Genomic DNA, 25,095 nt, shown 5'->3' with positions numbered 1-25,095 from the left:
TATGTTCTAACATAATTTAGTCTTTCACATTTCAAATTATTAATATTATTAAGGTATCACATTCGATCTTATATTATAATATTCGGTCAATTAAATATAAATTCTACTAGATAAACCCTTGAGTTGAATGCAGTCAACTAGATAAATCATATTAGAAAAACGTTGTGTAACAGACTCGTCCAAAAATATGTTGGAAAAAACAGAACATATGACTTATTGGTCACAAGTACACGAACTCCACAATTTATCAAATATTAGAAGGGTAATTTAACTTGAGACCGAAATTCATTACGTTACTTTACTGGAGGCCTTTTTCAGAGAACCCCTCTATTTCAATTTGACAGCCGTAATTTCTATAAGATAAAGGGCAACTTATCAAATCATTGAATGATTGTTTAAGAAAAAAGGGCATCGAAGTGAAGAAAATGATCAGTTTTGTCTATGTTATCCTGTTATGATTGAACTTAATTTGGATACCCAATATATATTCGTGTCTCGAAAGTGAACGTTTGATCAATGATCATGTGTTCGATTCCTCTTATCAGCACTTGCTCGGATGAGCCGGTTGCATTGGACTTGCCTAGTACGGTTTGCTCGACTAGCGCATTCTGCAGGCTATTAAATTATCCTAGGATTTATCGAATGTCCGTTGACAGGTAACGACTGGTGAATGAGTTTCCACAATATTAGAAGTATATAAACTTAAAACACAACATTAAAAAAAGAACATATATATCTGTATAAACAAAGAAGGGTTTTACATTTTTATAAACAATATTCTTGAATCTTACAACTCTAAGGAACCTCATTTGTACCATACAAGAACCTGTTCGATTGACAAGTCGAACCTCTGACGGCAGTGAGTTGATACCCATACAATATTAACTATTACTTTTTTCATTTAGACAATGGATGTGTATAAGAATCTTCGAAACTCGAGCATAAATGAGTTTATACCTAAGATTTAGCTATTGAAAGAATTAATGTAAATCAACATATAAAAATAATGCATATAGAACTTACATCTAAAAAAAATAGTATATAGAGTATACATATATTTTAATCGACTCTTATCAAATAGGTTATATGATCATGTGTGTGGGTAGATCCGAGCCGGATTTGGATCCTCTAATGTGTTAAAAATGCAGCATCAAGTGATGTGCACTTTTTACAAGAGATGATCACATGATCATCTCGTTTAATCTGAGAACTTTTAAAATTTATCTCATGTGGGGTGATGTCCACAAAATGATCATGTGATCATCTCGTGTAAAAAATGTACTGCTCCAAATGCTGTATTTTCAACATAGCAGAGGATCAAAATCCATCCGAGCTAGGAATTTTGAAAAGTTCCTTAATGTACTGGAAATGAGAGAGTTGATCTGAGAAAAGAAACATGGAGTTTACGGGCAATTGCACCTAATCAACCTGCTCCTCTAGAAAATTATATATGTATGGTAAGCTTGCAACTTGCTGAGTAATTGGCTTTAATTTGTTTACTTAAAAAGTAGAATGTATTGCTGAATCAGACATGATTCTAACTTCACTTCTACTCAAGAACCAAATAAATTAATCCTCAAAATGTTTCTAAAGTTTAATCAATTTCCTCATCATCCTGCCGCACTTGCATTTGATCACCCCCTCAGGCCTCCCTATATCTCTCAACTTTTCCCTCTCCAGAGTGTCCATCTTCAGCTTTTTTTGTGATGGGCACACCAAGACCTTCGCGTGGGAAGCTGCCTTTATCGGTTCTTATCGTTGTAGTTTGTGGTGTTGCCTTTTTTGCCCTTTTGTACACAGAAAGAATCAGCTCCCTTTCATCCAAGTTCAGGTTTAAGCCTTGTGCTAAGAGAAAGGCTGCTGAGAAGTCTGTGTCAGGTGTATATGTGTTATTCTGCTCAGTTTCTTGTTTTCGTTTTTATTTAGTTTCCATGTCTGAAAATCTTAAAAATTTGTCCTTTGGTTGTATTGTAAAGGTGGGAGATATGTTCATGCTAGTGCATTGAATTATGCAGCCGATGATCGGTTTGAGTTTGATCCAAAAGAGTGCAGCCTTGTCGATGGAAAATGGATGTTCAACCGTTCGATTAAGCCATTGTACTCAGACAGGACATGCCCATATCTGGACAGGCAGGTTTCATGTGTCAAGAATGGACGGCTGGATTCGGATTACAGGCACTGGGAATGGCAGCCTGATGATTGTTTCTTGCCTAGGTATTGTAGTAATTATCATCTACAAACGGCACTAAACTGACCATAAAGCAATATATCTTTCATTCTACATTAATTTATTGTACATTTGCATCGCCTCACGTGTAAGTTGGAGACTAAAAGAATACATTATGCTGAATTAATACTCAAAGACTAAGTTGCTCTGGTATTAAGCAACAAAAACCTAGCAAACTTAATCAAACATAAAGAGGATTGCGATCAAGGGGGTTCAAACACTAGCTGTGCTACCACTCCGGAGCTGAGTTCTCCCAAAACCTTGAGCTACCATGGTCCAGCATTAGTTATTGTTTGTTAATAATTTTCTTTCCCAGGTTCAATCCTGAAACAGCTCTGCGTAAACTTGAAGGGAAAAGGTTAATGTTCATTGGGGATTCTTTGCAAAGAGGACAGTGGCAATCCTTCGTTTGCCTCGTGGAGTCTGTGATACCAGAAGGGAAGAAATCGATCAAACGAGGCCGTGTTCATACAGTTTTCAGAGCCAAGGTACATTAGAAGAATATGGACTGAATTTTATCATTGTACATATAGTCCTAGAACTGAACTGTTTTCTTGGTTTTTCAGGAGTATAATGCCACAATTGAGTTCTATTGGGCTCCATTTTTAGTGGAATCCAACACTGATTTGCACATTATAACAGATCCCAAAAAGAGAATTCTGAGAGTTGATTCAGTGGAGAAACATGCGAGACACTGGATTGGAGTTGATCTACTTGTGTTCAACACGTATGTTTGGTGGATGAGTGGCCTCAGGATCAACTCATTGTAAATTCTCTCCCTGTAAACTCTTTCCATTGAATAATGTACAAAACACAATACATATACATTAATCGCTGGCCTAATGAAGCGCAGATGGGGTTCGTTTGCAAACGGTGATGAAGGATATGAAGAACTAGATGCACCTGTTTCTTACCGAATAGGGCTCAAGACATGGGCAAATTGGATGGATTCAAACATTAATCCCAACAAAACTCGAGTTTTTTTCACTACAATGTCCCCTACGCACCAAAGGTAAGTTCATTTTCAGCACCTAATACTTTCACCAACCCATTGATAAATTGCAGAATGATCCACCCAAAAGACTAGTCTTTTCTTAAGTTTGTTATTCTATATCGATGTCCCCATTGAAAACCATGGTGCGATGCGAAAAGGACTTCCATCTAATGACACCTATCTATATTCACATTGCATCATAGTGAACTTATATTGATCTAGAAATATTGAACCAAATCATATCTATACGCTTACATACTACGGCAAAGCTGCCTTTCAGAAACTTTGCGCCCTTTTCATGTTTCAGGAGCGCGGACTGGGGGCACGAAAATGGGATCAAATGCTTCAACGAAACGAAGCCAGTGATGAAGAAACGACACTGGGGGACAGGCTCAGATAAACAGATCATGGGCGTCGTGAAAGACTTAATCCACCGGATGAAAATCCCTGTGATCTTGTTGAACATCACTCAATTATCAGAATACAGAATTGACGCACACTCTTCGATTTACACGGAATCGGGAGGAAGATTGTTGACAGATGACGAAAAGGCCGATCCTCTACACCATGCAGATTGCATACATTGGTGCTTGCCGGGAGTTCCTGATACATGGAATCAAATACTTTATGCTCATTTGTTGTAGCACATGTATTTAAGAAAATATTTGAACGATTGATGTATTTTTGAGTCATTTTGGCAACAAACATGCCAATGATGTATTGTGTTTTCGTTAACTTTGTAATTCTTTTGTATGACCATCTGTATGTCTGTTGATAAACAAAAACTTGTGTGATCATCCATGAAAAAATATTACTTTTTATGCCTAAAAGTATTACTTTTTATTGTGAATATCGATAGAGTTGACTCGTCTCACAGATAGAGATTCATGAGATCGTCTCACAAAAAAACTACTCTATTTTTAAATCAGACAATGATAAGAGTCGTACATTTATTTAAAAAACAAAGAAATATATTTAATATTTTGTGGGCCCGGTTTGATCCAATTAATTTTCACTCTAGAGCCCAACTCTTTACATAAGATTCGGCCCCCCCTAGCCCTAGCCAAGGAATCCATTTAAAGCAGGAGCAACGAGAAGCGATAGAATTTGTTCGTCAATCCAAACAACACAGGCCGCCTTTGAGAAGGATTCAGGAGTTAGGATTTCATTTCCCCGATCGCTTTCAGGTATTGGAAATGTGATCACGTCCTAATTTTATATGTCGCGTATTCCGATTATATATGTATATATCATCTGCTCTCTGGAATTAATTCAAAGCTGAATTTTTTCTTGCTTTCGTTTGAAGAATGGCTGGAGGTGGAAATTTCATTCACAGGGTAATATCTTATGTGGCCAATGAGCTTATTGTCAACGGTCTTGCCAACAGGTGAATCGATTTAACGTCAACCTCAATCTTTCTTTTCTTTTGTTGTTTGATTTTGAGTCGAGGGGTGTTGGCCGATGATGACTTCCGTAGGCTTGTAATGATTGCGGAGATGACCGCTATGTTTTTGCTAAATTTTATCGGTCTGAGGCTCCTGCTTTTTTGGGAGGATTTTTTTTATTGATTTCAGCATTTTGTGTCTGGCATTCTTTGCTTATTTCCTACATTGGGAGAGAAGTAATTTCATGAGAAATGTTCTGTTCCGATGGCCAAATTTTTTTTGCTGGGGGAACCCTCCTACCCAATTACCCCTGAATCAGATTCGAAAAAATTGTTTGCGTTCGTGGGTTGACAAAAGTTACATCTGGAATTTCTTAGGGCAGAATTTGTTAGGAAAAATGTCATGGGGCTATGGCTATGGGTTTGTGCAACATCCTTTCCTCAAAAAATTTGAAGAAATGTGGTTATTTTCTTAGTTTTCCCCCTCCTATATGTCCTGTTTGCCGATAACAACTATAATTTTTTGTTTGGGACTGGAGTGGAGGCTGTTTACTTTACTCTTGTATATTTCAGCATTGTTTCTCCTGACGTTTTATCTCCTTACATGTCCTAGTCCAAGATTCCAGAGGTTTGCTGTGAGGACGTCAAAGAAGATGGAGGAACTATCTGATATCGGTATCCAGATACTTCATGTGCATTTTGTTTTTGTTTCATATTTTGGGTGGCCTTGTACTAAATTCTATTTCCTGATTTAGCTGCTCAAAAGAAGAAAGAACTAGCTGAGCAAATCAAGGATGCGTCCAAGAACTTCGAGGTTTGTTTAATCACTTTTTGGCCTAGAATCTGCGTAGTATTTCCTAAAATCCTTCAATAACTTGAGTTCTGATATTGGATGTTTGACTAACCAGTCATCCAAGAACCAGTGACGCTTGTTACTGATGTATGGGCACAAGATTCTCGTTTGATATTGAAGAAGATGAAGCTTTGTCTAATCCAGTTAGAGCTGAGGTTTTAACCTGAATTTAACCAAGCATTTATGAGGAGTCCAAATCGGTCCCAATTATGTAGTGACAAACTAAAGATAATCTTCAAATCGAATGTTACTCGGCTGAGCTATCTTGGATAATGTGTGGTTGTGTTGATAATGTTGCATACCATAGTTTGTTATCGGTTCTTGTATCTCTTACTATTCATTTTCTGTGCTAGCTCCCAACCATACACTTTCGTTGAATTGTTTTCGTTGTCCCAAGTTGTCGATTCCATGTTTAGGGTTTGCTTCTCAAGTCTTGATGTCTCCAAACTATATATAGCCCATGATGTGTACATTATGTTTTGTATTGAGTATAGGAAGAAAAGATGTGTTATGAACTTTCGTTTTTTGCCTTACGGATTCTAAATTTCAAGGAGTTGAGGAAGTTACAGTAGTCAGAAGCTTTTGTCCTTGTATATAAAATAGCGTCCATGTTTCTTTAAATTTGTATGTGTTGAAAAATTATTTAAAAATGTGTTAAATATTTGTGTTGAAAATGTGAATGTTGAATGTTGAAAATTAGGTAAAATTAGGTGTTGAATATTGAAAATTAGTGTGTGATGATGTAGGTAATGATGTATTTTATTTTTGGATTATTTGTAAAAATTTTCTATAAATAGATCTCTCATTTGTGAAGAAAATCACAATTGAGTTGAGAGAAAAATATTATAAAGTGTGTAGTGTGATAATTTTGAGAGTTTGAGATTTTTACTTTTTTACCGTAAATTTTTACTTTTTCACAACACGTTATCAGCACGAAGCTCTAAAAGTCCTCCATATTTTTCCAAGCTCCGAACAGAAGAAAAAGGTAACAAAAGTAATAATATTTATTTTACTGTTATTTATTTATTGTTTATATATGTAATATATAATATAATGTTATTGTTAGAAATAATAAAAATAATTTTTTCAAAAACTTGTTATAAATCCTGGGAGGATGTTAAGACGACATCCCACACTCCCGGTAAGGGATACGACAAGTATAAAAGCCTATAAGGTTTTTTAAACAAAATAACTTATGACACCTAATTATAATAATGTGATATGATATACATAATTATTTAAATATGACTAATATTATATACACCATATTATTACCATAAAATTATACAAATACATACATTTATTTTCTTATACACCAACGGTAATAAACGGTAACAAAACGGCTAGTTTTTGCTCTATAAATACAATCTCACAAATACATTCAATCACTCCAACTTTCTCTTCTTCTCTAAAAATTATTCTTCATCAAATTTTCGAAGAAAAAAAGAAGATGGCTTTCACGAGGTTATTTTTAATTATTTTGGTTATCATACTCACCAGTCTTGTATTTATCGGAGAATATCCTCCTCGTGTGTTTTCTTTATTTTTACGAATACTTGTACTTGTTGTTTATCCATTACTTTGTATTGCAATATTCATTAACTAATAAAATGCATCGTAATTTTTAGTACCACCATGGCAAACTTGGCAAAGCTCGAATTCATCGCTCTTGATATTACTGGGAAAAACTATATGCCATGGACTCTTGATGTAGAAATGCATCTTGAGTCATTGGGTCTAAGCGAGACCATTAAAGAAAATGGTATATCTTCATCACAAGAAAAAGCAAAAGCTATAATATTTTTACGACGACACCTTGATGAAGGTTTAAAATGTGAATATCTCATCGAAAAAGATCCCATGGCTCTGTGGAAAGGATTAAAAGAGAGATTTGAACATATAAGGGAAGTTATACTTCCGACCGCCCGTGATGAATGGAATATGTTAAGATTCCAAGACTTTAAAAAAGTCAGTGATTACAATTCAGCGATGTATAGAATAATCTCGCAGTTAAAATTTTGTGGACATGAGGTTACAGAATCGGAAATGCTTGAAAAAACATTTTCCACGTTTCACGCATCAAATATAACACTACAGCAACAATATAGAGTGCGTGGATTTGCGAGATATTCTGAACTCATCGCCTGTCTTCTTGTGGCGGAAAAGAACAACGAGCTATTAATGAGAAATCATCAGTCCCGACCCACTGGATCAACAGCATTTCCAGAAGTAAATGCTGTAAGCAAAAATGAATTTAAACCTGGAAACCAAAATCAAAGTTACAGACAAGATTTTGGTCGAGGACAAAATCGAGGTCGTGGTCGTGGTCGTGGACGTGGACGTGGACGTGGAAGTGGTCGTGGTCGTGGACGCGGCCGTGGTTTTGAAAATAATCGAGATAGTTATTTCTATAACTCATCTCAAAAGAACGTCCCAAACCACCCACCGAAAAGGCATCAAGAGAATATGAGTGTTAATGAGAATCACTCAAAAAGATTTGAAAGTTCTTGTTTCAGATGTGGTACTCCAGGACATTGGTCCCGTATTTGTCGAGCCCCTGAGCACCTTTGTAAACTTTATAAAGAATCAATAAAGGGGAAAGAAAAGGAGACCAACTTTACTGAACACAGTGAACCTTTGAGTGGTTCAACTCATTTTGATGCTGGAGATTTTCTGATTGATTTCTCAGATAATGATCAATTTGATGGTGGAATAAATATGTAAAATATTTTATTTTTTATGTATTCGTATGATAATGTTTTATAGTGTGTTATATTGTATTGTATTTTATTGTCAATAATTTTATTTCATTGCATATTTTTTTGAAGTTCAAATATGGAAAATGCTACGAACCAAGCTGAAGTTTGCATACCTGATAGTGGTACAACGCACACTATCCTCCGAGATAAAAGATATTTCTTGGAACTAAAACCAACAAAAACAACGGTGAATACAATATCAGGTCCTGTAGACTTGATTAAAGGATGTGGTAAAGCACAATTTTTGTTACCTAATGGTACAAAATTTTTGATCAATGATGCTTTATATTCACCACAATCGAAAAGAAATTTGTTGAGTTTTAATGATATATATTCCCATGGGTATGATACTCAAACAATGAATGAAGGGAATGAGAAATATATGTGTCTTACCACATATAAATCAGGAAAGAAATATGTGATTGAAAAACTACCAATGCTCCCTACTGGATTGCATTATACACATATACGTCCCATTGAATCAAACATGGTAATTGATAATTCTTCAATATTAACCAATTGGCATGATCGATTAGGACATCCTGGTTCAACAATGATGCGAAGAATTATAGAAAATACACATGGTCATCCATTGAAAGACCAGAAGATCTTTCAGAATAATAAGTTTCAATGTAAAGCATGTTCTCTTGGAAAACTTATTATAAGACCATCACCAGCCAAAATCCAAACTGAATCACCAATGTTTCTTGAACGTATTCAGGGTGATATTTGTGGACCAATCCATCCACCATGTGGACCATTCAGATACTTTATGGTATTGATTGATGCCTCCAGCAGATGGTCACATGTATGTTTATTGTCAACTCGAAATGTTGCATTTGCAAGATTACTTGCTCAAATAATAAAATTGAGGAATCAATTTCCCGATTATACAATCAAGAAAATTAGACTTGATAATGCTGGTGAATTTACTTCCCAGACTTTCAATGATTATTGTATGTCTATGGGAATCATTGTTGAGCATCCTGTTGCTCATGTACATACTCAAAATGGATTGGCTGAATCATTGATTAAACGTCTGCAAATGATTGCTAGACCAATGATTATGAAAACAAAGCTCCCTATTTCTATATGGGGACATGCAATTTTACATGCTGCTTCATTAATTCGCATCAGACCAAGTGCATATCATAAATACTCCCCATTGCAGCTTGCATTTGGTAAAGAACCAGACATTTCTCATCTGAGAATTTTTGGATGTATGGTGTATGTGCCTATTGCACCACCTCAACGAAAGAAAATGGGACCTCAAAGAAAGATTGGAATTTATATTGGTTATGATAGTCCATCGATCATTCGATATCTTGAACCACAGACAGGCGACGTGTTCACAGCACGTTTTGCTGATTGTCATTTTAATGAGGAAATCTTCCCAATGTTAGGGGGAGAACAGAAACATACCGAAAAAGAAATTACATGGTATGTATCATCATTGTTACATCTGGATCCAAGAACAAAACAATGTGAAAAAGATGTACAGCAAATTGTGCACTTGCAAAGAATAGCAAATCAAATACCAGATGCATTTGCAGACACAAAAGGGGTAACTAAATCATATATACATGCTGCAAATGCCCCTGCTCGAATTGAAATTCCGAAGAAACAAATTGAAGATAGTCATGATGTCATTAAACGCCTGAAGCGTGGAAGGCCAGTTGGTTCCAAGGATAAAAATCCTCGAAAAAGAAAATTCATAGAGAAACACAATGATCACAAAATAGAGAATGATGTTCCTGAAGAAACACATAATGATCACAAAATAGAGAATGATGTTCCTGAAGAAACACATGATGATGAAAATGTTTTGTCAGAACCACAAACTGACGAGAATCATGAAATCTCTATCAATTATATTAATACTGGAAAAATATGGAACCGAAAAGATATAGAAGAAATTGATGATATATTTTCTTATAATGTGGCAATCGACATCATAAATGATAATGAAGATCATGAACCAAAATCTTTTGGTGAATGTAAAAATCGGCAGGATTGGATAAAATGGAAAGATGCCATCCAGGTTGAATTGGATTCGCTAAATAAACGTAATGTTTTTGGACCTATAGTCCTTACACCTGAAGGTGTAAAACCTGTTGGATACAAATGGGTTTTTATTCGAAAGCGAAATGAGAAAAATGAAATAGTAAGATATAAAGCTCGACTTGTTGCACAAGGTTTTTCTCAAAGGCCTGGAATTGATTATGAAGAAACGTATTCTCCTGTGATGGATGCAATTACGTTTCGGTATTTGATTAGCTTGGCAGTATCTGAAAATTTAGAAATGCGTCTTATGGATGTTGTTACAGCCTACTTATATGGATCACTTGATAGTAATATATATATGAAAATCCCTGAAGGATTTAAGATGCCTGAAGCACAAAGTTCAAAACCCAGAGAATGTTATTCTGTGAAATTACTAAGATCATTATATGATTTGAAGCAATCCGGCAGAATGTGGTATAATAGGCTAAGTGATCACTTGATGAAAAAGGGATATGTAAATAATTCAATATGCCCTTGTGTTTTCATTAAGAAAACAACATCCGGATGCGTAATTATTGCTGTATATGTTGATGATTTAAACATCATTGGAACAAATAAGGAAATTCAAGAAGTTGTGTCATACTTGAAAGAAGAATTTGAAATGAAGGATCTTGGAAAAACCAAGTATTGTCTGGGTTTACAAATTGAACAAAAAGAATGTGGAATATTTGTTCACCAGACAAATTATACAGAAAAGATCCTTAAACGTTTTAATATGGACAAATCAAATCCTTTAAGTACTCCAATGGTTGTTAGATCATTAAACATAGAAAAGGATCCATTCCGTCCATGTGAAGATGATGAAGATATTCTTGGTCCAGAAGTACCATATCTAAGTGCTATCGGTGCCCTTATGTATCTTACAAATTGTACAAGGCCTGATATATCTTTTGCCGTAAATTTATTGGCAAGATTTAGCACATATCCAACAAAGAGACATTGGAACGGAATTAAACATATATTCCGTTATCTACGAGGAACGACAGACTTGGGACTTTTGTATTCAAAAGATGCTAATCCAAGTATAATTGGTTATGCCGATGCTGGATACTTATCTGATCCACACAAAGCACGTTCTCAAACTGGATATGTATTTACTCGTGGAGGCACTGCAATTTCTTGGCGTTCACAGAAACAAACACTTGTAACAACTTCATCAAATCATGCCGAGATTATTGCACTACATGAAGCAAGCCGTGAATGTGTGTGGTTAAAATCAATGACTCAACATATCCAAATCTCATGCGGATTATCATTCGACGAGAAGCCTGTGATACTATATGAAGATAATGCTGCATGTGTTGCTCAAATGAAAGAAGGATACATAAAAAGCGACAGAACTAAACATATTCCTCCTAAGTTCTTCGCATTCACCAAGGAGCTTGAGAAGAATAAATGTATTGATGTTCGTCACATTCAATCAAGTGAAAACTCATCAGATCTCTTCACAAAGGCACTTCCTACGACAATATTCAGAAAGCACATATATAATATTGGGATGCGCAATCTACGAAATTTGTGAAGAATTGTTCGTGTCAACATGAGGGGGAGTTTACGTGACTGCACTCTTTTTCCCTTACTATGGTTTTTATCCCAATGGGTTTTTCCTAGTAAGGTTTTTAACGAGGCAGTATAAAAACACGTAATGTATACAACCATTATGATCATCATCACAAGGGGGAGTGTTGAAAAATTATTTAAAAATGTGTTAAATATTTGTGTTGAAAATGTGAATGTTGAATGTTGAAAATTAGGTACAATTAGGTGTTGAATATTGAAAATTAGTGTGTGATGATGTAGGTAATGATGTATTTTATTTTTGGATTATTTGTAAAAAATTTTTATAAATAGATATCTCATTTGTGAAGAAAATCACAATTGAGTTGAGAGAAAAATATTATAAAGTGTGTAGTGTGATAATTTTGAGAGTTTGAGATTTTTACTTTTTTACCGTAAATTTTTACTTTTTCACAACAGTATGTGTCATTTGGTAATACGTGTTAGTTTTGTGGCTCGTTGTCACCTTATTATTAGGTATTTAATTAATATTTTAATATTTAATTTATGGTTTAATAGATAATATTTATTATTAAATTATTAAATGAATAAAAAAGATATTCTAAGGACTTTCTTTTCTACTCACTACCGATCACTCTGACCAATTCAACTTCCAGAGAGTAGAAAGGAAGATCTTAGAATATCTTTCTTTTTCATTTAATAATAAACATTATTTATTAAACCATAAATTATATATTAAAATATTAATTAAATATCTAATAATAATGTGGCACGTGGGCCACAAAACTAACATTCTCACACTTGATCCATGTGCTATAACTAATTATTATGGTTTAAATAAATAACAACTTAATGTTTAGAGGATAAACATAAAGGTATTTATTTATTGGTCACATCATAAAATAAGTAAACATTAATATTGTGATACATGAAAGGAACTATGTCAATGATGTAGAACCGACATGACTCATATTAATGTATACTTATTTTATGATGTTACGATGTGATCAATAAATAAATATCTTTATGCTTGTTCTAAGCGTTGAGTTGTTATTTATTTAAATCATAATAATTAGTTATACTACATGGATCAAATGTGAGAATGTTAGTTTTGTGATCCACGTGTCACATTATTATTAGATATTAAAATTAATAATAATGTGGCACGTACGTTCTTTTAATTTTTTTAAAAAACATGTTTTTTTATTTATCAATAACATCACATGAACCTATTTTAATAATTTATAACTTATTCACAAAATAACATGTCTACTCAACTTTCCAAATTAAAAAATAACAACTAATTACAAATATATTTAATACAGTTGCATCTTACTTCTTAAAAAAATCTTATTGAAATGGTAATAACTAGATATAACAAATTATAAATATTTTAAATATAATTTTCCTACTTTCATATAAAAATGTACTAGATTGTTTTTTAAAAAATAAAAAATTTTAATTTAAGTCTTATGAAAATGTTTTTTTAATTTTAGTCTTTTAACTTATAAATGTTTAGNCATTTGATTGGTCAAACACTATTAACATCATCGAATATTATTTATTTAATATTATAATTGTGACTTATGTTGAGAAAATAAATTTATTTTATATTAAAATAAATCAAAACAAATACAAATATGAAAATGGAAGGAAAGCAACTCAAATATTTCAAAATAAAATGAGAGGCAAAAAAGCTCATCGTCTGCTGTTAATCCATCGTCAAGTTCGACCGCTACCTCGACGCCCTCGAGTGGTTTGGAGGAGGGGGAATTCTGAAAGTGGAAATAGTGGGGGGCAGTGTTCCGCCGGATCACAGGATAGTTCTCAGCAAGGAATGCCTGTCCGAGGCAGGGTAACTTTGTTTCATTTTCTCATTCATTTTGTTATTGCCATTCTTTGGTATTATAGTTTATATTTCCCATCCTTTCAGTTACTCATGGATTTGTATGCTTTTATATTCTTTTAAAAAAAATTTCTTTTCGGGTTATATTATACTGCAGTTGGCAAGTATTAATTTTTTGTTAATTGTAAATAACTAAGTTGCAAATTTGATGGTAGCCTGTTTCGTGGATGAGCTTCTTTGCACTGGAGTTGGATTGATTTTATACTATGACAGAGAAAAGAGGTGGCATATTGAAGGATAGATTACTATGGTGAGTTGGATGAGGTTTCTGGATTGTTGTGTGTATGCATGGAATTTATTAATTTCATGTTTGAAAATCTGGTATTGTAGTTGAACTTTTAATGTTTCAAGACATCATTGTGGTGTTTGTTTGTGGGTAATTTGTTTGGGTTTATGAAATTGTGGGATGAGGCATAAAATGATTAAACTCTGTGAAGATTGTGATCGATAATTCATTTCCTAACTTCTAGTAGTATTTTCGAAATAAATCCTAATCTAGTTGTGAAGGATAGGTTTGTTGTAGTCTTTAGTGATTGTTATACAATGCTCCTATTTCTTTTTGTTCGGGGTATCAAAATATGTTGATTCTCAAATTTTTTACTATTATCAAATGAAGGATAAGTAATTTATAAGAATTTGAAGTTGTTTTATGCTTGTTAATTTTTCAGAACTATTTCAAACATATGTGAACTGTTGCTATTTCAACTAGAAATCATTTTATTATGAATTTAAAAAATCAAAGACCAAATTAATTGAATTCACACTAAACCTGTTAAACAAATGGGTTCTGCTGAATAAGGTGTCTTTTTTTGTTATTAATTTTGCTATATATCATGTGCTTATTCAGAAATGTTTATTGCATTTCTATTGGCATGTATGGAATTTGACTGTCACGTCACGGTCTCACAGGAATAACTAGTGCTTCAAATGAAGTAAGACAGGGACCTTCTCTTGGGAACCCAGTTATTGGAGGACCATTTAACCTTATTGACCACAATGGAACATCAGTCTCTGAAAAGAACTTTGTGGGAAAGTGGAACTTGATTTATTTTGGATTCACTCACTGCCCTGATGTATGCCCAGATGAGCTACAAAAACTGGCGTCAGCTATTGATAAAATAAGTAAGTTCATATAGTAGCGTTTCTTTGGCTGAGATGCGACATTTCTTGCGCACTTTTGTCATTCTTGGGTTCTAATTTTTCTGCATTTCCAGAAGAAAAATCTGGAATAGAAGTAATGCCCATCTTCATTTCAGTTGATCCGGAGAGGGATACAATTGAACAAGTTTGGGAGTATTTTAAAGGCCTGACAGGTACCCCCGACGAAATCAGGAAAACTGCACGTGCTTATCATGTGTACTATATGAAGATATGAAGGTTCAGACTATCTTGTTGATCACTCTATAGTCATGTACGTATTATCCTCCATCACTTCACCTAGGCTAAGTTTGACACTGATTAGTTAACACTCTGAATTCAACTTTTTCTTATTTTTCAAGAGAAACAAAATCATGAATTTTCAGTCATGTTTGGTCACTTTGGCCAGTTTGTGATACATATCATAATTAAGACTAAGGGGGCATGTTTTTCTTCGTACATATTGCTTGATATTTGCATACTCTCAACCAAAATCAGCAGCTACCTGATCTGATGGATCCAAGCATGCAATTTCTGAAGTTCTTTGGAAAGAATGAAGATGTTACTTCACTTGCCGATCGAGTAATTCTGGAGATAAGTAAAGCAAAACAAGGTCAAGGCATAAATTTTACATTTTCTGCTGGAAGGACTCGAGTTTTGAGATTTAAATTATATATTTTTGAAGTATTTCTGAAAGAGGTCTACTTCTATGAGACTTTGGACTCATTTTCAGCTAAAACTTTTTTCCTAGTTGGTCCATGTTAATACCTAAGAACAAAGTGGTATATTTGAATGTCTATTAATATTATTATCCTGTATTTATTTGCATTCATTGTAGAAGACTGTCATTCTAAAGAAAGTGTAATTAAATCATTTATTATATTCTAAATTTAAATTTTCAAAATATGTTTATAGGAAATATTTATTTTAGAAATGTCGAAAGTAAATCAAACATATTCATAATTTTACCCTTTCAAAAATCAGATATTATTTATATATTTTCTTTAAAAAATCAGTGTCATCAAATTAATATGTATTAATTATTATTTGTATACATCTATATTGTTAATAAAGGTGAAGAGGTTAATAATTACTTTGGACCAAAATGTCACTTGTTGGCTAAATGATCTTTGGCAATTGGAGACATTGATTAACCTAGAATATAATCAGTTACCTATATTCCAACCCAAATATTTTCTAGTAGTAGACAATGTCTTAAGGTTGATTCAGTAATTAAACTTTTATGAATTCATTTTTTTCTTTCATTCCAGATAAAACTTCTTTGAAGTATCTACTAATATACAAAAAACGCAATTATACAACTTTATTTTTTTTACAAATAGGAAGAGTCGTTGGATATTAAACGGATTTCCATATAGAACACAACAAATCTCTATCAAATTTTTCTAATCAAACTTTCCGGTCAGTTATTATACATCCAGAAATAGTAAGAATTACAATCAACATCTCACTTAAAATTTTGAAATTCGTTGAGAGTAGCATCGTAGAGTTCATAAAATTGGTAGACTTTATGTATGAACCTTAGAATCTAGCACGAGCACAACTTATACTAAATCATATATCTCTATTGTATCTTATTTCATTTGTGTGCGATCCTTATTTAATAAGATAAGTAATTGATGAGAAGCTACCTGTTTTCACTGCCATTTTGGGATATTTCGATGTCGGGTTTATCAATATGAATAGAATGGGCCGTTTTTGGAAAGCCCAATCAATTATAATACGGGCTTCTACCAAAATTTGTCAAACTCAAATTCTCAGACAGAATGGAGTGTGCCACGTGGACAGAGGGTGTATAAACCCGCAGCAGCAGAACACCGCCATCATATATATGAATTAAATCCTGGCATAAAGACAAGTTCGCTTTTTTTAACCGGTAGAGTTATCCCAAGACTACACTGCATACACAATCCTGGAAACTGAGCTCTCCAAGGTATCAGCTATGGCTTCCTTAGTCAATACTGTCTACTCCACCAAATTATCTTATCATTTAAACGCATTCAGAACTCCACATCTCGCTTCGTCTTTCAGCAGTAAGCTTCTAAATTCCTTTTTTTTTTTTTTGCGGAAAAAAAGTTCTGGGCAAAAAAAATATTCTGGTCTAATTTAATTCTGCGTGTTAGTTGTCTGGTTTACTGTTTGGAGTATTTAATTGTATATATTGGATCGTTTCAGGACGGAGGCTTGTAGTGAGAGCTACAGAAACGGATACAAATGAAGGTTTGGTGGATTTTCTTTTTCTGATTATTTTTGTAATATGTTTAATTTTATTGGGTTTTGGAGCCTATTTTAGATTTATGAGTAACTTTCTCAAATGGGAAAATACGTTCGAAAGAATGATTTAGTGGGGCCTTTTATTTTGAATGATTTAAGCTGATTTTTGATATGTTAGAGTAATGTGTGGCAGTTGGAGCCAAGTCACCAGATATGGTACCGGCGGAGAGTGGCTCAAGCATGAATCAGATTCTTGGTATCAAAGGAGCCAAGCAAGAGACTGTGAGTCATTAATCATAGGTGTTTATGTCAAAATTTGTTTTGAGTAGAATTTATGATTAATTTTCATGTTGCTATTTTGAATTAAGAGCTTGATACACGAGTGTATACATATGTAAACTCCATTAAGTATGAACAAAAGATCTTAATAGCATCACATTGTTGGAATATTGTAATTGGAAGATTTTTGATTTACGAACATGCTTGATGGATCAGGTAATCAAGGTTATAACATAAAATTGGCTTTAAATGTGAGGCTTTGAGCCTTCCCATTTCTTTTATGTATATGATGGTATTATAGTTCGACTACTAATAGCTGAACTTCTTCAGGATAAGTGGAAAATTCGAGTTCAGCTCACTAAACCTGTTACATGGCCACCTCTGATTTGGGGTGTAGTGTGTGGAGCTGCTGCATCGGGTAATTTCCGGTTCTTTTATGCTTATTACACATTGGTTTTCGGCCCTTAAAACCACAATGTTGTATTATCTATGTCTGTGCTTTCTTGCAGGTAACTTTCACTGGACTTTGGAAGATGTAGCTAAATCGATTGTCTGTATGATGATGTCTGGGCCTTGTCTTACTGGCTACACTCAGGTACTTCTCACGGTTAACTTGAGTATTTAAATTCAGGAATGTGCTTAAGCATCTCATTTATTTAACTAATCACTCTATATATTTTAGACGATAAATGACTGGTACGATAAAGAGATTGATGCCATTAATGAACCCTATCGCCCGATCCCTTCAGGAGCAATATCAGAACAGGAGGTGTGCTAAGTTCCACTTCCTTTTTTTTAATGAACTATAATCTTCTGACTGCCAAGGTATGCAGGTGCTTACACAAATCTGGGTGCTGCTCCTTGGAGGCCTCGGTTTGGCTGGTCTACTAGATGTGTGGGTACGGCTTCAAAATATGCACATGGACTCTTGTTAATGCAGTAAGATTCTCCCTGATAGCGCTCACCTTGTAGGCTGGACATGATTTTCCGGTGATATTTTACCTTGCCCTTGGTGGATCCTTGCTGTCTTATATATACTCAGCTCCACCCTTGAAGGTATTCGTCCCCCCCTTCTTTTTTTTCTACTGAACACCATTTTGGGTAAAATAGGATGCAAGGCAATATTATAAAATACGATTCTTGAGAAAAGGCTATCCAATGCTGTTTAACTTAAATAAAAGCCTCAATATTTGCATGAGGATTTGTCTCGAAAAACCCCATTGGATTCTGATCACAGAATGCCGAATTGGCTTGATTATAAGCTCCTATTTGTGAGAGAATGACAAGAAAGCAACCATTACCCTGACTCCGTATACCTGTATTCCAGCTTAAACAGAATGGATGGCTAGGCAATTTTGCACTGGGATCAAGCTACATAAGCTTGCCTTGGTACTATTCTTTAAGCTCAGCTGCAGTTTCATTAATCTGTGTTGCCTATGTTCTTCAAAACTACAATAACACTCTCAATTTCCCCATTTTAGGTGGGCTGGTCAAGCATTGTTTGGGACACTTACACCTGACGTGATTGTTCTTACACTACTTTACAGCGTAGCTGGTGTATGTATCATCTGTAATATTAGTTCAACATTTTATAAAGGTTTCATACGAATTGATTTTTATTTGTCTTGTTTATTGTTTTAGCTGGGAATTGCAATTGTAAATGACTTCAAGAGCATTGAAGGCGATAGAAAAATGGGATTACAGGTGATTTAGCTTTCATTTAATCACTGTGTTTTGATAGAGAATTGTCATAAGTGCAAATTTTTTTCAAAGATGTTTTATTTTAGAAAACTGATATTTGGATACAGAAGAAGCTCTTCGAAAAATGCTCAACAAATATCCTTTTCACTATTGTATTCAACTATAAAAACTGTTCCCTCTTGTTTTTATTAAACAAAAACACTGAAGGACACCGAGTTTAAAATAGTATCTTTTAAGCTCTGGCATCTGTATCCAAGTTGGCTCAATCTTGACAATACGATCTTACATTCGACTACTACTTTTTCAGTCTCTTCCTGTGGCTTTTGGCACTGAGACTGCAAAATGGATCTGTGTTGGAGCTATTGACATTACTCAGCTATCTGTAGCAGGTAATTATCATTGCTATTTTTTAATGTTTTAAGTAGACAAGTACGGAGAAGTTAAGCGTGGATAGACACAATATGCAGGAAGTGAAACATCTAGTGTTCCATTGTAGAGTTAGCGCTAAGGAAGTAACAGAGACACTGAAGAGGATAAAACCAGGGAAAGCGGTTGGACCGTATGAGATACCAATTGAGATATGGAAGTGTCTAGGGGGAAGTTGGGATCCAATAACTGACTAGGCTATTTGATAAGATTCTAGATACTAGAAAAATACTAGAATCTTGGAGACATAGTATTGTAGTACCAATTTATAAGAATAAAGGAGATATACATGATTGCTCAAACTATAGAGTGGTTGAGCTTCTGTGCCATATGTTGAAGTTATGGAAGCGAGTGGTAGAACAGAGACTTAGGAGTATCACTACTGTATCAGTTAACCAATTTGGTTTTGTGCCGTGTAGGTCTACAATGGAAGCTATTTTCTTGATTAGACAAATGATAGAGAAATATAGAGAACAACAAAAGAGCTAACATATGGTATTTATCGACTTAGAGAAAACCTATGATAGAGTGACTAGAGAATTAATTTGATGGGTACTTAGAAGGAAGTGTCTCAATGTTACACCGAGATCATTAAAAATATGTATGAAGGTTTCGTAACTAGTGTTAGGTCTGTTGGAGGGACGTCATGTGAATTTTTTGTGGCAGTTGGACTTCATCAAGGATCAGCTTTAAGCTTTTACCTCTGTGCTTTGGTTATGGATGAGCTGACGAGACATATTCAAGATGAGGTACCTTGGTGTATGTTGTTTGCAGATGATATTGTCCTGATAGACGAAACTAAAGAAGATATAAATAAAAAATTAGATAAATAGCGTGAAGCTCTTGAGAGTAAAGGTTTTAAGATTAGTCGTTCAAAAACGAAATATTTAGCTTGTAACTTTGGTCCTGAATCTAGACGAATGTGTAGTCCAATTGAGATTGATGGTCGAGTCCAGAGTGTGAAGCTTTTTGCTATTTAGGATATATTATCCAAAAGACTTGGGACATTAGAGAGAATATAAACCATATGGTTACAACATGGTGGATGAAATGGAGGATGACATCAAGGAGTCTTATGCGATAGAAATATGCGATTGTAAGGAAAATGTTATAAGACTATTGTTCGACCAGCTATACTTTATAGCTCGGAGTGTTGGGCCACTACAGGACTATATTTGCATAAGATGGCGGTAGCAGAGATGCGTATGTTAAGATGGATATGTGCCAAAATGCTCAAGGATAGAATTATGAATGAAATGATTATGAGCTATTTAGGTGTAACACCCACAGAGGATAACTGGATAAGATTAGAGAGAGACGTCTAACATGGTTTGATCATGTGAAGAGGAGATCAAACACGGCCCAAATCCGACATATCTTAGATTGAAAGGTTAATGGAAGAAATAGAATGAGAGGTGGGCGATTGAAAACTTGGATAATAGTGGTTGAGGAAAATATCTTAGATCTTGTTTTAAGAGATGACATGTAGGAAAATCGCTTAGTTTGGAAAATTAATATCCATGTAGTCGACCTTGCGACTAGCGGAAATGTGCTATGATGATGATTAAGTAGATAAAAATATTGTTAAGAGGGTACAAAACACAACGCAAAATTTTGTGGTTTGGCCATAAGGACCTGCAGCCACGACACAATAGTTTTAGTTTAGATTATTATTCCAACTTGGCAACCTCTATCTGTATGTGAAAATACATTGAGATATTAGGGGATTGTTCTTTAACTAAATCGTAGTCAAATCATATGGAAGATGTACCATATTTTAGTAATCCAAATTTATTTCCAAAATATGTTATCTAAGCTCTTTTTTATGTGGTAACATAATATTTCATGGAAGTTATCTGGCATATAAAATTTAATTTTCTTCAAAATATAACAAAAACTAAATGAGATACACCCACATTAACCGAGGAAGACGGAAATCAAAGAAGACTTGATTAGCTCGCGGCGACAAGAAGACTGGAAAACATACATTTATGTATAGAATAGTATACAGTTGGGGGTAGATCATAATAGCGTAGAGGATCCTTGTATTCAATCCCACTTAGTGGGATAAAGGCTCAGCGTTTCACTTAGTAGGACAAAGACTTCTCGTTGCTGTTGTATGACCAAACTAAATGCAGGCAAAAATAATGACTGATCACATCGAACTTAAAGCTAGTCATTCTTCAAACATGGCATTAATGAGATATAGTTGACAATTACTAATTTTCTTTATGGTTTAGATCACTAATCATTATATTGCTGCAGGCTATCTTGTAGGTACTGGTAAACCATACTATGCTTTAGCACTTCTAGGCTTAATTGCCCCACAAGTCTTTTTCCAGGTAAACTAGACGGTGTGGAATTATGAAAATGTAACCATTTTTGGTATTAGTTAATGCAGTTTCTTGCATTGATTGGAATGCTTCTTCTAAAAAAGCATATGTGGTGGATCTAACTTGTGAAAGACACCTATTTTTTGATACAGTTCAAATACTTCCTCAAAGACCCTGTGAAATATGATGTCAAATATCAGGTACCTTTAATTTTGTAGCAACATATGAAAATACATTTGTTGGTTGCATTGGACACGGACACAAGGGAAACACGATCCAAGCACAAACTTATATAGTTTGCATTCAAATTCGATCCAAGCGGAATTATATATAATTTGAATTCGAACATGCAATTTCAAAGAATTTTATGAAATATATTTTTGAAATTAAAATTTTGAGTGAGCTTGATTTGAGATAAATATTCTTCTTTGATTTGTTTTTCAGGCTAGTGCACAACCATTTCTTGTTCTCGGACTGTTGGTCACGGCTTTGGCAACCAGCCATTGATTTTCTTGGCAGAGGAGAGGTGTGAAAAAGAGAGTAAATTGCCTGTAATTTTACATATATTCGTACGCATAATTCTTCCACATTTTTCATCGCCAGTATGCCCAATTTTTTAATGAATTTAATTTTTTAGCAATGAGAATCCCTTTCAAGAATATGTATGGTAAACTCAATTTGGCAACCCATTTATCAAGTTAATTTTTATTACGCGAGGCAAACTTATATATACACGATAGGGAAATGGACATGGACAATGGTGTGTATTCAATCTGGATGATATGGAACCCGAATTCTGGAACTTAGATTCATCGATCTGATGCCCTTGCTGAGCCGCACGCTCGCCACCAGACTTGTTAATGGTGCTGAGCCCACCTTTTCGATCCATTTCCTGATACCCTTCTCTCACGAGCTGCTCTTTTCGGGCCTGCCCGCCACGTCTCCCTATCTCCTGGTATCCTTCTGTCCCCAGCTGCTCCCTCCTAGTCTGCCCTCATCGGCTTCTCCCTGCTTTCATGCATAATACACGCATATTCTACAAATTTTTAGAATATATTGTAAAAAAAGAAACATATTCTGTATTTTATTAGATTGAACTGTGCATCTTGAGGGAATATTTTGGTTCTTGATTTTTCACAAGAGATGTCAGCACACTTTGATACAATAGGAAATATATATTAGATACAGAATCGTTACCTTCAGCTAGGTGCTCCTGAGCTTCGAGGGTCTTGCCACCAGTGCCGCCGGGGATAGCAGTGTCCCATTGCCTGGCCCTGGCGGCAAGCTCGGCCTGATTTTGATCTGATGCCTACTTTTAATGCTTCTTCCTCGCTATTCTGCCAAGTGTTCTGTTATGTATACATACATCAGCTAATCCAATATTTGTATATATTCGCCGAATATTAAAGTTTGCATGGAAATATGTGATTATTGCTGGAAAGAGACACTTGGTATAATGCATGCAATTGCAGATTCATTCTCTCAGCGCCGAGGGAGAAGACACACATGCATCATTTTATTCTGCAATTCTACACAAAAAATTCTATGAAACCATGTGATTTTGTGAGACAGAAGTTCAACTTAATCCGGTCCAAGAAAAATATTAGTTTTTATGTTATAATATTACTTTTTTTTGTAAATATAAATCGATCGATTTGTCTAAGAATGAGACTTGCTCTAAATTATATTGTTTGCAAAAGTATGTTTCTTAATAGTTGGAATTTAATTGAGCTCGAACTGAATTAAATTTGAATTGAATTAAATTAAATTATTGAATATGTGAATTCCACGGCTTTTAATTATTGAATTTAATAGTTTCGGTCAATTATTTCTGTTTACTGAAGTTTGGATCACCGCAGTTTTCTAATAATAATATCTTTTTTTATTAATTTTGTAAATTTGTAAATTTATTACTATTAATTTATTTAATATGATTTATTTTTTTTCAATTTATCAATGTTGTCAGGTTTTTATTTAAACAATAAAAAATACTTTTATTTATCATAATATAAAAAACACTAAAAAATCTAATAAAACCGAACCTTTTTTCAAAAAAAAATTGATATTTTGTTACTTTATTTATTTTTTGCATTATTTAATCAGAAAGCCATAAAAAGTTAATTATGTCATTTCATGTAATATATCTAAATGGATTTTTCCGAATATAAATAAAACTTTTACNTTTTGACTTTTTTAAATCGAGAAAAGGGAGTTGAATATGTTAGTTAAATAAGATCATTAATTAGTTAGTTAAATTTCACCTGGCGTCGAGCTCGACCCACTCTTCAAACGCTCGACCCAGTGGGTCGAGGTGCTGGGTCATGAAGACCTCTACCCACTCTTTTGATTTTTTTTTTAATTTTTTTAAGAGATAAGAACTCACTCTTCTAATTTTTTTTATTTTATTTTTAAAATTAAAAAAATGAAGAGTGGGCATTCTTCTATTTCTATTTTTTTTTATTTTTTAAAAATAATTTTTTTAAAAAAAAATTAAAAAAAATGGAAGAGTGGGTCGAGAAGAGCTCGACCCACTCTTCTACTTCTATTTTTTTTAAAAAAAAAAAATTTTTGAAAAAAAAAAATTGAAGAGGGGGTCGAGAAAAGCTCGACACACTCTTCTACTTCTAATTTTTTTTTAAATAAAAAAAATGAAGAGAGCTCGACCCACTCTTCTAAATTTTTTTATGTTTTTAAATAAATAAAAAAATAAAAAGAGTAGGTCGATTGATAATGTTAGAGATTTTGTTTAGGGTTTAGGGTTTGGGTCGAGTTTGGGTCGAGTGGGTAGGAAATTTTTGATATTTTTGAATTTTGATCATTTTATAATATATAATTCACTTTATATATGAATAGAATGTAAATATATATAAAAAATTTATTTGTGTAAACATTAGTTATATGTTATAATTTAAGTATGTTAGTTAAAAAATTTATAACAAGTAGAAGAATGTATCTCTTATTATAACAATGTGGGTTGAATTTATACTCGACTAAAAATCTTAACAAATTTTATAATTCCACTAAAATTCATAACAAGTTTTATAATAATATAACTAAAAAAATTCATAACAAATTTCATTACATATTCACTTTCATGAATGTATATCAAAGCATATGAAATTAATGTCTATTGTATATAAACATTAACAAATTTTATAATTCTACTAAAATTTTTAACAAATTTTATAATAATAGAACTAAAAAAATTCATAACAAATTTCATTACACATTCACTTTAATGTAATAAATGTATATCAAAGCATATGAAATTAATGTTTA

At 33.8% G+C, this 25,095-nt stretch overlaps 3 protein-coding genes, 1 long non-coding RNA gene and 1 pseudogene across 7 annotated transcripts; 4 read left to right on the top strand and 1 right to left on the bottom strand.

Moving 5' to 3' along the window:
• Positions 1 to 1,623: 1,623 nt before the first annotated feature.
• On the top strand, positions 1,624 to 4,012 carry LOC140969094 (protein trichome birefringence-like 3). The gene is made up of 6 exons (XM_073430316.1): positions 1,624 to 1,878; positions 1,977 to 2,214; positions 2,544 to 2,715; positions 2,794 to 2,993; positions 3,081 to 3,239; positions 3,529 to 4,012. The coding sequence occupies exons 1-6, from the start codon at positions 1,707 to 1,709 to the stop codon at positions 3,863 to 3,865; spliced, it is 1,278 nt and encodes a 425-aa protein (XP_073286417.1). The 5' UTR covers positions 1,624 to 1,706; the 3' UTR covers positions 3,866 to 4,012.
• A 252-nt stretch (positions 4,013 to 4,264) lies between these two features.
• LOC140969079 (uncharacterized) lies at positions 4,265 to 5,973 on the top strand. Its single transcript, XM_073430296.1, has 5 exons — positions 4,265 to 4,408; positions 4,528 to 4,608; positions 5,219 to 5,280; positions 5,361 to 5,419; positions 5,514 to 5,973. Exons 2-5 carry the CDS (start codon positions 4,529 to 4,531, stop codon positions 5,529 to 5,531), a joined length of 219 nt encoding a protein of 72 aa, XP_073286397.1. The 5' UTR covers positions 4,265 to 4,408; position 4,528; the 3' UTR covers positions 5,532 to 5,973.
• Positions 5,974 to 13,509: 7,536 nt separating this feature from the next.
• LOC140969085 (uncharacterized) lies at positions 13,510 to 15,696 on the top strand. Of its 3 annotated transcripts, XR_012173882.1 has the most exons (5): positions 13,510 to 13,654; positions 13,861 to 13,955; positions 14,615 to 14,827; positions 15,019 to 15,116; positions 15,344 to 15,696. It is a non-coding gene; the product is annotated as an uncharacterized lncRNA (long non-coding RNA). The 3 variants fall into 3 exon arrangements; XR_012173881.1 differs by having other exon boundaries at positions 14,615 to 15,116; XR_012173883.1 differs by having other exon boundaries at positions 14,615 to 15,116; positions 15,341 to 15,696.
• A 1,019-nt stretch (positions 15,697 to 16,715) lies between these two features.
• On the top strand, positions 16,716 to 22,477 carry LOC140969084 (chlorophyll synthase, chloroplastic). 2 transcript variants are annotated; one of them, XM_073430301.1, is made up of 15 exons: positions 16,716 to 16,896; positions 17,039 to 17,083; positions 17,271 to 17,359; positions 17,687 to 17,774; positions 17,866 to 17,951; positions 18,039 to 18,125; positions 18,190 to 18,255; positions 18,329 to 18,412; positions 18,684 to 18,745; positions 18,838 to 18,913; positions 18,998 to 19,060; positions 19,365 to 19,446; positions 21,749 to 21,825; positions 21,969 to 22,016; positions 22,261 to 22,477. In XM_073430301.1, the coding sequence occupies exons 1-15, from the start codon at positions 16,806 to 16,808 to the stop codon at positions 22,321 to 22,323; spliced, it is 1,107 nt and encodes a 368-aa protein (XP_073286402.1). In that variant the 5' UTR covers positions 16,716 to 16,805; the 3' UTR covers positions 22,324 to 22,477. The 2 variants fall into 2 exon arrangements, with proteins under 2 accessions (XP_073286402.1, XP_073286403.1); XM_073430302.1 differs by having other exon boundaries at positions 16,794 to 16,896; positions 17,256 to 17,359.
• Positions 22,478 to 22,489: 12 nt separating this feature from the next.
• Positions 22,490 to 23,331, bottom strand: LOC140969072 (protein SLE1-like; annotated as a pseudogene).
• Between the last annotated feature and the right edge of the window lie 1,764 nt (positions 23,332 to 25,095).

This window comes from Primulina huaijiensis, unplaced genomic scaffold (assembly GCF_012295235.1).
Source record: "Primulina huaijiensis isolate GDHJ02 unplaced genomic scaffold, ASM1229523v2 scaffold40231, whole genome shotgun sequence".
Lineage (NCBI taxonomy): Eukaryota > Viridiplantae > Streptophyta > Magnoliopsida > Lamiales > Gesneriaceae > Primulina > Primulina huaijiensis.
This window is presented reverse-complemented; position numbering and strand designations above follow the sequence as displayed.